Source organism: Diabrotica undecimpunctata, chromosome 1 (genome assembly GCF_040954645.1).
Source record: "Diabrotica undecimpunctata isolate CICGRU chromosome 1, icDiaUnde3, whole genome shotgun sequence".
Taxonomy (NCBI): domain Eukaryota; kingdom Metazoa; phylum Arthropoda; class Insecta; order Coleoptera; family Chrysomelidae; genus Diabrotica; species Diabrotica undecimpunctata.
In genome coordinates, this window is record NC_092803.1 from 54,487,156 (window position 1) to 54,499,703 (window position 12,548).

Consider the following 12,548-nt stretch of genomic DNA (forward strand, 5'->3'; position numbering starts at 1 on the left):
CTCTCTTCCTTTCCTAAAAACATCCAATATGTTCCATAATATGTACTGAACAAATCAATCTACAACTTATGTTCTGTGTGGTGTCTTGTGTGTAGCTGGTTTTTCTGTATTTTCTCTATGTTTCTATGCTCATTGTAGTTTTGTAGATTTGTCTTTTCATAATAATTTTATCAACATCTTGTTTAAATCCAATTTTCAGCCCCATATGTCATAATACTTCGCACTAATGTTTTATAAATCTGTGTTTTTGTCTTCATATTTAGGTGTCTATCCCACCATACTGAGTTAAGTTGTCGGATTGCTTTTTTTGTTTGTCCTAATCTTTGTGTAATTTCTTCCTCTGTTGTTGCCTTTTTCGTGATTATAAATCCCAAGTATTTGAATTTATCCTTTCCTTTGATTGTTACGTTGTCATCAATCTGTAGATCTTCTATGTCTTCTTCACTTGTAGATAGGTACTCTGTTTTCGCGAGGTTAATATCTAGGCCAGCCTTGGTATATTCTTCTTGTAGTTTCTTTATCATGTTGCTGAGGTCGTCTTGGTCTTGTGCAATCAGTACTTGATCGTCTGCAAAGCTTAACGTATATAGGTATTTGTTCCGTATCGGAACTCCCATGCCGTCGCATTTTCTTTTCCATGTAGTCAAGGTTTTCTCTAAGTATATTTTAAATAGGGTTGGAGATATGGAACAACCCTGCAGGAGCCCTTTTGTTGTGGTAAAGTCTCCTATGATTCTTGTTCCCATTTAAAGGGACACTTTATTTTCTTTATACAGAGTTTTTGGAGCTTCTATGAGTTCCGTCTGTATTTCTAATTTGTACATTGCCTCCCATAGTTCTGACCTTAGTACAGAGTCATACGCCTTTCTCAAGTACACAAATGCCAAATGCATATCTCTATTTTTTGCTTTTTTCTTTGCCAACATTTGTTCCAGTGTGTATATGTGGTCTATGCATGATCTTCCTACCGTGAAGCCTACCTGATCCTCTCCGATTTTGCCTTTTATTGCTTGCTCTATCTTTTCTCGCAGTATCTTTCCATATAATCTTCCTATTGATGATATTACGCTTATGCCTCTGTAGTTTTCGCATCGTTTTCTATCTCCTTTCTTAAATATAGATGTCATATATGCCTCCGTCCATTCCTTTGGGAGTTGTTCTTCATTTATGGCTTTCTGAAATATCCACTGTTTCATCCGGTGTAATTTTTTTGATCCGTATTTTATAAGCTCAGGTAAGATGCCTTCAGGTCCCGGTGCTTTCTTATTTTTGATTGCTTTTATGGCCGTTCTCATTTTTCTATCTGTTATCTTTATTTCTTGTTGTGAGGATCTGCTTCGTCTTCGCCTGTTTTCTTTTCCAATGAATTGTGGTCTTTGTTCTGTTAACAGTTCCTTGTAATAGTCCTTTCATTCTTTGTCCTGTATATTTCCCAATTTAATTTTTTCTTTTGAGTTTTGTTTCAATCCTCTCAGTACTTTCCATGACTCCGAAGTTCTTGTACCTCCCATGTATGTTTTAATATTTAAGCAGGTTCTTTCCCATTCTTCACTCTTTTGTTGTATTATTTGTTTTTTTACTTCTGTATTTTTTTCTCTATATTCTTTATAAATTTCTTCGTCGTTTGTAGTCAGCCATTTTCTGTATAGTTGCTTTTTTTCTTCAATTATTCTTTTTGTTGATTCATTTATTTCATAATGGTGCTGTTTATTTGTTATATGTCCTTTTTCTCCAAGGGCTTCGAAGGCTGCTTGTTTTATACTCGCCTTTATATGCTTGTATATATCGATGTTGCCGTATCTAAATTCTATTAATTTTTGGTCTAGACGTTGTTGGTATAGTTCTCTTATTGATTGTTCTTGGAGCAGTTCTATATTGTTTTGTTTTTCTCTTATAGTGTTCAACGGTTCTTCTGTAGAGGGGGCCTTGTCATGTCTCCAATTAATGCCCATTTTTGCTGTCAGTAGTTTATGGTCCGTCCCACATTATGCTCCTCTTCTGACTCGCACATCTTTGATCTTTATTGTGGTATCTTGTTTGATTATTATGTAGTCTATTATCGATTTCAGCTTTCATGTTTCTTGCGTCCATGTATATTTATTAATATTCTTGTGTCCGAAGAATCCGTTGGTGATTTTTAGGTTGTTTAGTTCGCATAATTCAATCAGACGTTCTCTGTTATCGTTTTGTTCATCCTCTCCAAATCTCCCCACTACTTTATCGTTTTCTTTCCTTCTGCTTCTGCCGTTAAGGTCTCCTGTTATAATTATCTCCACGTTCTTCTTAATTAGCTCTATTTGATGTTGAAGTTGTTCTGTAAAATCTTCTTTTTCTACTCTCGGGGAATCGTCTATTGGTGCATATACTCAGAGTATCACTGTCTTTTTACCGTATATGTCTATATGCATTTTAATTATTCTCTCGTTGATTGGTTCCCATGTTCTAACCCTGTTCTTCCACTTATTTTTGATTAGTATTCCCACTCCGGCCTTTGCTCTACATTTTTTATTAACTCCGCTTCAGCAGTGGATATGGTCTTCTATTGTTTCCGTTCCATTTTCTTTCTTTTTGGGTTTGTTCTGTTGTTACTAGTATGTCGATGCTGCTTTCTCTAAACTCTTTGATCACTTCCGTCGCCTTTTTGTTCCATCCTTGTATATTCCATGTTGCACATATGGATGTTCTATCTTTTGTTAAGGCTGGGTCTTCCGAACTCTTCGCAACATTGCCCCCCGTATCCGATGGGGCTCCCTCTATCAGAGGTGTGGATTTCCACCCGGGGATGTGTTTTCGTATTTGGCTTTTTCATCTGGTGATTTTCGTTCTTCTTACCCTTATGTTTTTCTGTGTGTTAGATTGCTAATTCTTAACGCCACAACCCCCATTTCGAGGACCTATTCTTTAGCCGCCGTAAGTAAGTCTGTTATTTATTTTTACTACCCAGTTTAAAATAAACTCACATAGGGAACCAATTCATTATTTTAAAATTTATTTAAAATGTTAATTTTTTATACTTTGAGAACGATTTTACGAAGTTGAAGTATAAACGTCAAAAGAAAAAATTAATTTGAAATTTAAATTGTGGCGTATTCCCAATAAAAATACTAATTAAGATAAGTTTGGTTTCGGTTTAAGCCAAACTGTTTTTCATTGATTTGATTTCTCGAAAATGGTGAGATTAATTATAATAAAATGGTGAGGTCAATTTTATTTTAGATACGTTTTGGCTATTTTTGGTGGGATATTTTTACAATACAAAAAACGGTGTATTTAAACATGTTTAATTTATTTTTATTTTATCTAAACATTTTTTATATCTAAACAATTGTTGTATGTAAATACTTGCAATGTATGTTTTACTATTATTGCAGGGTGACCAGGGAGGACCACTGGAGTTAAACGGTACATTAGTTGGTATCGCATCTTGGGTAGATGACTGTGGAAAACCCGCCGCTTATACTAAAGTAGCATCTTTTGTATCATGGATAAACAAAAACATTGACCTGTAATGGCGATCAAATTAAATTTTTTTTAGTAAATATATTTGTCACATATATTACTTTTAATAAAATATTAATATTTATTTGTATGTTGTATTTGTCTTTCTTTTCATAAATTACTCGATTTATAGAGGCTAGCTTACATAAGCTCTATACATAAGGAGAGGAACAGAAGAGATTCTAACAAGCAGTATTTCCTTAACAAAGTTATTCCTTAGTTGATAGACAATACAGTCGTACTAAAGACAAGAATCAAAAAACAGTTAATAAAATTATAGGAACAAAGTGGCTCTCGACCAGACACGTCCAGTATGGATAATGAAGATCTAGCTGAAAAATTAATAGCGTATAGACAAGAAGTTCATACAATATTTAAAAATTGATAAAACATATAATAACGTACCAGTTAAAAAAATTATGGCTGAAGAATAAAGATAAGAATATAATGAGAATGCGGTGAGGCATCTATAAAAAACGCAAAAGTAATGTAAAATTAGGACAAAAATTATCAGAGTAATTTACGCGTCAAAATAATTAGGGCAAGACGGTTGCATCTCATCTTCTGTATAAAGTTTACGTTAACAAAGTTCTAGGTTTTTGCAAATTATGTCATATGCCTGTTTAAAATCTATAAATACAGAATGCACCGATAAATTATAGCAAACTTTGCTAATATTTGCTTTAATATGAAAATGTGGTCGGAAACGGATCTGATTCTTCTAAAATTTTCCTAATAATAACCATCGACAGCTTTTGTGTGTAGTTACTAGTAATTTTTTTTTGTTAGGCTTGCAAGAGTATTGTATATTACATAAAGCAGAGTAGTGCCCTTTTAGTTCTTGCAATTTGTATTATTTCTGTCCTAAAATATGCTGCATTGTCGTCAAAATAGCAAGAGATAAGTCACCAGTCGGAAGAAGAAGTATAGGACGACCGTGCAAAAGATGGAGTGACAACCTTCCATAGAGGTACTAATCCACCAATGAACAAGCAAAATCGCGTGTAAAGAGGAAGAAGAAGAAGAATATGCTTCAGTATGCATAATATGCTCTAGGATTCGTAATATTGCTTCTTTAGACCGTTTTTTGCTATTTATTCTTCTTTTCCAAATCTTCTTCACCAGCCCTTGAACTTTATCTTGTATAACTGCATATTCATTTTAAATAAGTTATTTCGTTATACCTGCAAATTTTATTATTTTCAACTTTTTTATAATAAATTGCGCTTGCAGGAATTATCGTATGCTGGAGATTTGTTTGCAGGACTAATTGGAGATATCGCAGCCTCTGATGATTTTAAATGATAAAGCCTTGTTAAGTCCATAATACGCCTTAAAATTAGCAGTCTTTATTGCGTTGTAGGAGACCCCGGCCATCGTATATACGAGGATTTGTGCATCCTCTCCAATCTTCCAATTCTTTAACAACTGGTCTTCCGTCTTAAAGTCACTATTTTGCCTCGTTAGACGGGTCCTGATTATTGCATCATCGGATTCTTTCTCGAGGACACCTTGTGTCTACATTACTGGTATTTACAAATTTGTATGGACCTTCTGGCTGAGTTCCCACGTAAGTTTCCAAATTGAATGTGTAAAACTTTGCGTCTACCAAAGCAAATGTTTTAATACCATATTTGGCTTGCTTCGTTGGGTACTGCTTAAACGCACAACGTCCCCTAAATGCTAATAGTTGTTCATCTACTGTAAGATACTCACTAGGAATGAAGATATTTTGGAATTTCGCCAAAAATATTTCCAGAAGTTCTCTAATGGGTGCAAGCTTATCAATTTCTCTTCACTCTGTTCTTGTCTCCACATCATCGAACCGTAAACATCTTATGAAAAATCGAAACCTTTTCTCGCTCATTGCCACGTAGCATGACTCAACTCCGGATCCTTGAGAATTATCCCATATTTTATGTAAATTTTTGCTGGAACTTCTAAGAACACCAATCAAGAAGAATATCCCAATACATGCACGAATTTCAGTTTTATTAGTTTGTCTACAATCTTGATTTCTTTGGCAATTGCTCCGTATCTTTCAATAAAAATATTTGTCGAGACAGTTATTACTCTAATTACTGTTAACAGAAATAACTTCAGGCAATCAATTTAAGTTTCAACAATGCGTTCGTTTCCTTTTGTACCAGGCATAAGTTTGATGAAATTCTGAGAAGGTATACGGTCTTCTTTTATTATCAGACATAGTATTATCTAAAATATATCACAGTAACTTCAAGTGTACCAAATGGTAATAAATAAAAGTTACCTTGAATTTTGAAAACAATAGAATCAAATATCTGCAGTGTAGCCAGATGTTGTAACGTCAGTGGACACGTGGTCTACAATCGTAGACCAGTACTGTTCTATGCTTGACGAAATACTCAAGTAAAGTACCAAACACATATAAAACCATAAATTAGAATAAGAAGCCCGTTAGCAACAACTATTGAGATGCACGCACATGTAAGAGAAAATGACAGAGATATAAAAGTGTTTGAAAAGAGGAGGTCTACGATTGTAGACCAAGTGCCTAACGGAGGGTTAAATATTTCTTTTCTTAAAAACTTTTTTAACATAAAAGTTCAAAGTTCACATTCTGAAAAACACATTGAAGAGACCGTGACTGCTTAATGGTCTATAATAAGCCCGGCGTTATTCTTAATCTTTATAAATAATATATTTAAAAATTTACAAAAACCTTTAAAAGCACTTCTCTACGCAGATAATTATTTAATGGTTTATATTAAGAGAAAAGACTCCTCTCTAATGTTGAAATCGTAACAAAATTTTCTAAAACAACTAAAAGAATCTTGAAACATCTATTTTGGCAGAAAAATTTATTCTTAAATGTTAGTTTAATAATCAAAACAGCTTATTACAAAAAAATATCTTGTCTCTCTGTTGAAAATCTAACAAACAAATGGTGGGCAAATAAAACCTCTCCAATTCTAGCTGTTGCTTTTCGCAATTGATCACAATATTCATTCAATGGAGAAGTGATTCCATTCTTTGGCTCCAATTATGACATACTATATAAATATATATACCTGCTGTTGTAATTTCTTCATCTATTTCAATTGCATTTAGCAGTACAGAACAAGCTGGAAGACTGTAACCATTCTTGTAAAATTTATACCGATGGCTCAAAATCGACTGCTGGTGTTGGCTGTGCTATTTACAAAGACAATATTTAAGATTATTTTCAGTACAAATTAAAATCAGATTGGTCAATATTCACAGCTGAATTAATAGCCATTGCCAAGGCGTTTAATTGGATAATTAATACACTACATTATATTTCGAACGATATATAATTTTATCTGACTCAAAGTCCGTCCTTCTTGCATTAAGACACTTCTCTAAACACATGTATACCAACAGACTTATTGTAGATGCGCTTGAAAAGCTAAGACTCCTAACTCTTCTAAAGAGAATTATTAACTTTGTGTTGGTTAGGTCACTATAATATTCCAGGCAATGAAAAAGTAGACCATTTGACTAAAGAAGCTACTTTAGTGGGTATAGAATACGAGTTGCCCAAATGGGATTTAGTTTCAGCTAGGCAGAAACATGTAAGATTTAATTGGGAAATTTAGTGGTAATCCTTTACTAATAGTAGCAAAAATATATACTGCAGTATATATCCGATTCTTCCATCTACTCCCCCAAATGACAGAAATCCCATCTCTCGGAAAATTTATACTATGTACGTTAGATGCCTTTTTGCACATGCTACAGTAAACGATTACCTATATAAAACAAAACTTTCCGAAACTAATATATGTGAATGTAATGGCAGTTATAACGACCTTAACCACTGGATGTTTCAATGTCGGTATAATCAAGAAGCCATAAAATTTTTATTTCAAGGCATCTTCCAACAAAAAATCATACTGCCGCAGAGCGTTGATTCTATTCTATTCTCTATTTAGGTAGTCAAAATCCAACTATTAGATTGATTTTATGGGAATTTTTCAAACGTACCAAACGGAAAATCTTAACTGCCTTTTTCAGTGTTGTGTGAATCCGAAATGGTAAGACGCTAGTTGTTGTATTTCCCATTGTCTTTCCTTTTATGTCATTTACCTTTAACCGTTGCCTGTATTGTTTGTTTAAAAAAAGTCGCTATGAAGGGCACCTTAGCGTGAAGCGTGTGTTCCTGTTCAATCCGTTTTGTATAGTCACTCAATCGTGTTTTCAATGGGAAGGTTAGGAAATTGAGTGAACGAACGAACGGTTAAGAAATAGTCATGAATTTAAAGGAAGTGTAGTAGTTAACTATTTTTACGTATTCAACGAATTCTCTGACTAAATAGGTCTTAAACCCAAGGCCACAAAAAAAACTAGAAGAATGATCCTACGGCAAGCGATTTAAAGTTTCCATATCTAAAGCAGTGGGAATGGTTTTTACCAATAAACATACTTTCAGTAATATGCTATTAATTATGTCCAAAAAAGGAGGGCTTAAATGAACTACAACGTTAAAGGGGTTTTATTATTTTATATGATGAATAGACCCCAAAATAAAAAAATAACACAAAGCGCTACCATTGAAAGGAGAAGTTTTTGAGAAAGAAGTGAATTAGTTCCGTTGCACTAGGGTGCATTTGGGTGAATTATATGCACTTTGCGTACATATACATCAACAGAAAAGTTGTTCGAAATTAAATTTCCTAGCGAAATACTCCAGTCGTCAGAGACGAAAATGCCACTGAACCTCTAAAAATCATACGAACAAGCCAAATTTTGACAAGAATATTAATTTGGGACCCCAAACAAGATGCTATAGAGTTTACCACTTTTACCTCCGGGCTTCCCTCTAAAACACCCCTGCCAGGACAAAAACGCAAAAAAATCGATTTACACAGAATCTGTACACAAAATTAATATTCTGTGCCAAATTCAGCTGATTCGTATAATTTTTAGGGGTCAACTCTCTGACGACTGGACTAAAATATTACCTTTTAACCCTGCGTTGGTGTGGTGCCTAAACCTTACGTGCCTAGTGTGGTGGGGTGTGATATAAACTAAGTATAGCAAAATAGGTCTTGGAAAATCCAATACTTGAGTATTTTCATCAAAACGATATACATTTTATTTGAAAGGGAGCATACTTTTAAAAAAATTGAAAAAGTAGTATCAGCTCAAACAATTTATTACACAGTTCAAAAATAACAAAAATAGCAGCTTAAAATCATAACATTTTTCTGAAATAAAAAAAAAACTTACGACTTCTGAACTTAAAACAAAAGACATTTATCTTTATTTTTTTATAATCTAATCAACATTGAAAATATGAATACATCAACACAAGTTATAACAATATTTACTGACTTTCCTTATTGACCAAGTATCTCAGTTAAAAGATGCATATTGTAAAAAAAATGCCTGCAATAATAACACACGTAGTAACTTTTTCTGTCTCTTATTCTGGGACACACCACAGATTTACCTTATATTTTCTGACGTTAAGGCAAGGGTTCATCACTATCTGCAGTCTTATATCCCAGTCTCTCAATTTCTTAGTCAAAAATATTGCAAATATTTTTGACGCTTCAATGTAGTCATTATTGCTGATCTTATAGATCACTTGGTAATTACTTTCACACATATTCAATGGCGCATAGAACACCGTCAACGGCTATCTTCTGCTGTTACGGGAAACATCATGTGTATAATTGCCAACTTGCATTCCATCTTCTCTTTGGACGACTGGATGACATTTTTGACACCAGTTATTGAGGTTAGGTAATCAGCATTTTTGTGTTTTGTTTATTGTATTTAAATTTGTAATTATTAGCAATAGCACTAATTGGAAATAGGGATAGTTCGTACTTTGCAACGAATCTGGTGTTTAAATAAATACTCAAAAAATACTTTATTTTTGTTTACTTGCACGCTGGTACAGCGGTGCCTCGCTCTATATCCTAAATTGTATTTTTTAATTATTTTTAATCCTTAATTTTTGTATTTTTAAATTGTATTATAAGAATTATGGCACAAAAAAAAGAGAATACCGCTAATTTTATTAGAAATCAACTGAACATATATTTCTGAAGGTTAGGAGAAATTTCTCTGATATAATTCAAAAATGTATTGAAATGAAAGGAGACGACTTTAAAAATTTATTAAATTGATCTATTGTTACTAAATCTACTTAATGTATAACTTGATTAGTGACATGACATAAAACTGGTTGACCATTGCTGCAAATTTTGTAGGGGAGAGTGTATTTGGGCAAATTTCATGTCGTTTGGCTCAAAATGTTTAAAAATTGCTTTATAGTGACCATTGAAGCATACAGAAGTAGGTACAACCTTTATCTATAAATGGCAAAGTATAGGTCTATGGATTGTTTTCAGTTACCTTTTAAAGAAATTTTAAAATTTTTTTGACAGGTCGTCCAAAGGTACGACACTGTGTTGTACCTTTGTCCACATTATATTGTACCTGTGGTCAGAGAACAAATTACCTTCGATTAAGAAGCAACAACACAAACGAACGGAATCTTATTTATTACATGAATTATAAGATAACAAACATGATTACTTTTCATTGTATGTATCAAATTTAACATTAAAGGACATCATATTTTGTTGGCGTTGTGATGTTCCAACCAAACCTGGTAAAGGCAGTTTTTTTATTATGTCGCCTTCGGAGACACTACAGACTTCCTCGTCTGAATAGACAAATTTATTGTTTCCAATAACTGTTTTTAAATATTTGACCATTTGTATTCGTCATCTAAAACTTCAACTATCTGGCAACATAGTGTGCAATAATCTTTTTGTTGGCCAATTTTACGAGAACAAAATCACCTTCTTTTAACTTAGAAGAGCTCAGTATTTCTTTGCTTTCCTGTTGCTCTAATGAATAATTTTCATTTTCGTTTGCCAGAAAAGTTTCTAAATCCCCGTCACTTGAATCCTTTGTTATATTTTTTATCTCTTCATCAGATTTATCTGAACTATCGCAGAGAACCTTCCTTTTTACTGACTTTGGTTTTTTCACTTACTTTCCAATAGTTCCTCTTTCTCCGGGGTGTCTGTCAAAATTCTTGTTTTACAACGCTTTCGTCCCTTTTGAGAAGTCTTTCGAGCTACGGCTTTAGAGAATGAGCGCACTACAAACGGGCTTTTGAAGTCAGCGGTATTTGCCTTGTTGTCATTGGACTACAGTGGAGGTGCCGGTATCAAGTTTGATGTTGATGGATTTGCGGATAGTTGAAGGCTTGATGAGCAAGATACCGTATTAGTATTCTCTTCTGATTCTGAATTTGGCAATCTGTTACATGGGACGACAGATATTTGTGGTCGCCAAATGTATTTTCATTAACAGGCCATATCCCTGTTTTTTCAAATCCTTTGATAATGTTTGCGGGGGTAAATGCTTTTGCAAATGCCTTGCCTACGAGTTCAGCTACGTCATACAAACTTATAGGACGTCCAGGATGGGTCATCATCCACTCATTAGCTATGGTGTAGTAGGTTTTGTATGGTTCAAAAACAGTGCTATCAAGATGTTGAGTTCTGTGCGAGGTGTGTGGCGGCAACGTTAATAGGACAATATTATTTTCCTTCGCCAAATCAATCACGGAAACTCCAATATGGGACTCGTGATTATCGAGTATTAGTAGCACTTTTTCTTGCTCTATTGGCTTAACGTGGGCTATAAAGTGCTGCAAGTAGTGTAAAAAAAGCTTCTTGTTTGACCATCCTGATAGATTTGCACCTCTAATTGAACCCGGTGGTGCACCATGTAACATGTGGTCCTTGAAAAACACGCGAGGGAATATCAACATGGGCGGCACATGGTTACCGATGGCATTAACAGCACCAATCGATGTTACATTGATCCCTCTTTCTCCGGATGTCATACTACCCAGTTGCTTTACACCTTTTAAGGCTATCTTAGGTGGGGCATGGACTGAAGAATTCCCAGTTTCATCTAAATTATAGATATTGGCAGGGGAAAACTTATAGTGTGACATTACTGTTTTAAGATTATTGAAAAAAGCGTGGATATTTTCTTTGTTAAAACTGGTTGACCTTGTCAGGCTTGTAGCCTCGGTTTTCCTTAACGACAATGATGAATGCCGATTCATGAAGTGTCTTAGCCATTCTTTGCCTGCAGTTTCATTTTAAGTCCAATTGTCTGTTATTTTTATCTTTTCACGTTTTCACGTGCGTATTAAAATGCTAAGATTGTTGCATCTCTTTTTGTGAGTCCATAATGGAGCGACGCTGCCTGTGTCAAGTACTGCTCCAACTGTGACTCTTGTTCAAGTGAAAACACTTTTTTAACATCGTTGTTCGCGTTGTATTCGAATAGAAGAACGTACGGAGTTTACAAGAATTCGAATATGATTAGATAAGGTTGATCGACAAATATCATATTTTTTGGCAGCCTGTCGAACAGGAATCTTATTTTCGAGGACGTCTTCGACAGCTTTCTGTAAAGCACCTACATCCACTTTGTTTTTTTTTTATTCCACTTTTGCTTCGTGGCTTTTTTTCTGTAAAGAAGTTTGGTTTTAGTTTACTTGTTATTTAAGTAAAAACGCATTAAAGTTCAATTTTGTAGAGTTTATTTGCCGAGTGCAGTGAGGTTAATAAATCACAGGAGCGATTAAAATTGCCTTAATGCCGCAATGCATATTAAAGCAAAGAGACTACTGAGCTTCCTTTGATTTGGAAATTATTTATTGCCTATGCATTAAAAACACACGTCAGTGCCGATTTCGCCTTACTTTAGTGTCTTCTTCCAGTGAAATTACAGATACATTAGAAAAAGTAAAATGTTTTGTCTTGTTGTACCTTTGGGCATTGCCAGTTGTACCTTTGGCCAGGCCAAAGGTACAACAAACGTAATGTCCCAAGATACAGCAATGTTTACGACTACCAAAACACATTAATTTTTTAAGGTTATGTCAACTTTATAAGAAAAGAATGAAAAATCGCAAAGAATGGAGGAGTTTAAGGGAGGCCTATGTCCAACAGCGGACGTGATAAATAAAGGCTGGATGATGATGATGATGAAACTTTATG

The 12,548-nt window shown here is 34.3% G+C and overlaps 1 protein-coding gene across 1 annotated transcript in view; it reads left to right on the forward strand.

Moving 5' to 3' along the window:
• LOC140447602 (transmembrane protease serine 9-like) overlaps positions 1-12,548 on the forward strand; it is an 81,700-nt gene that overhangs the window by 12,039 nt on the left and 57,113 nt on the right. The window contains exons 6-7 of the mRNA XM_072540389.1: positions 3,372-3,507; positions 6,976-7,073. Of these exons, the coding sequence (XP_072396490.1) occupies positions 3,372-3,507; positions 6,976-7,073 (234 nt within the window). The remainder of the gene's footprint in view (positions 1-3,371; positions 3,508-6,975; positions 7,074-12,548) is intronic.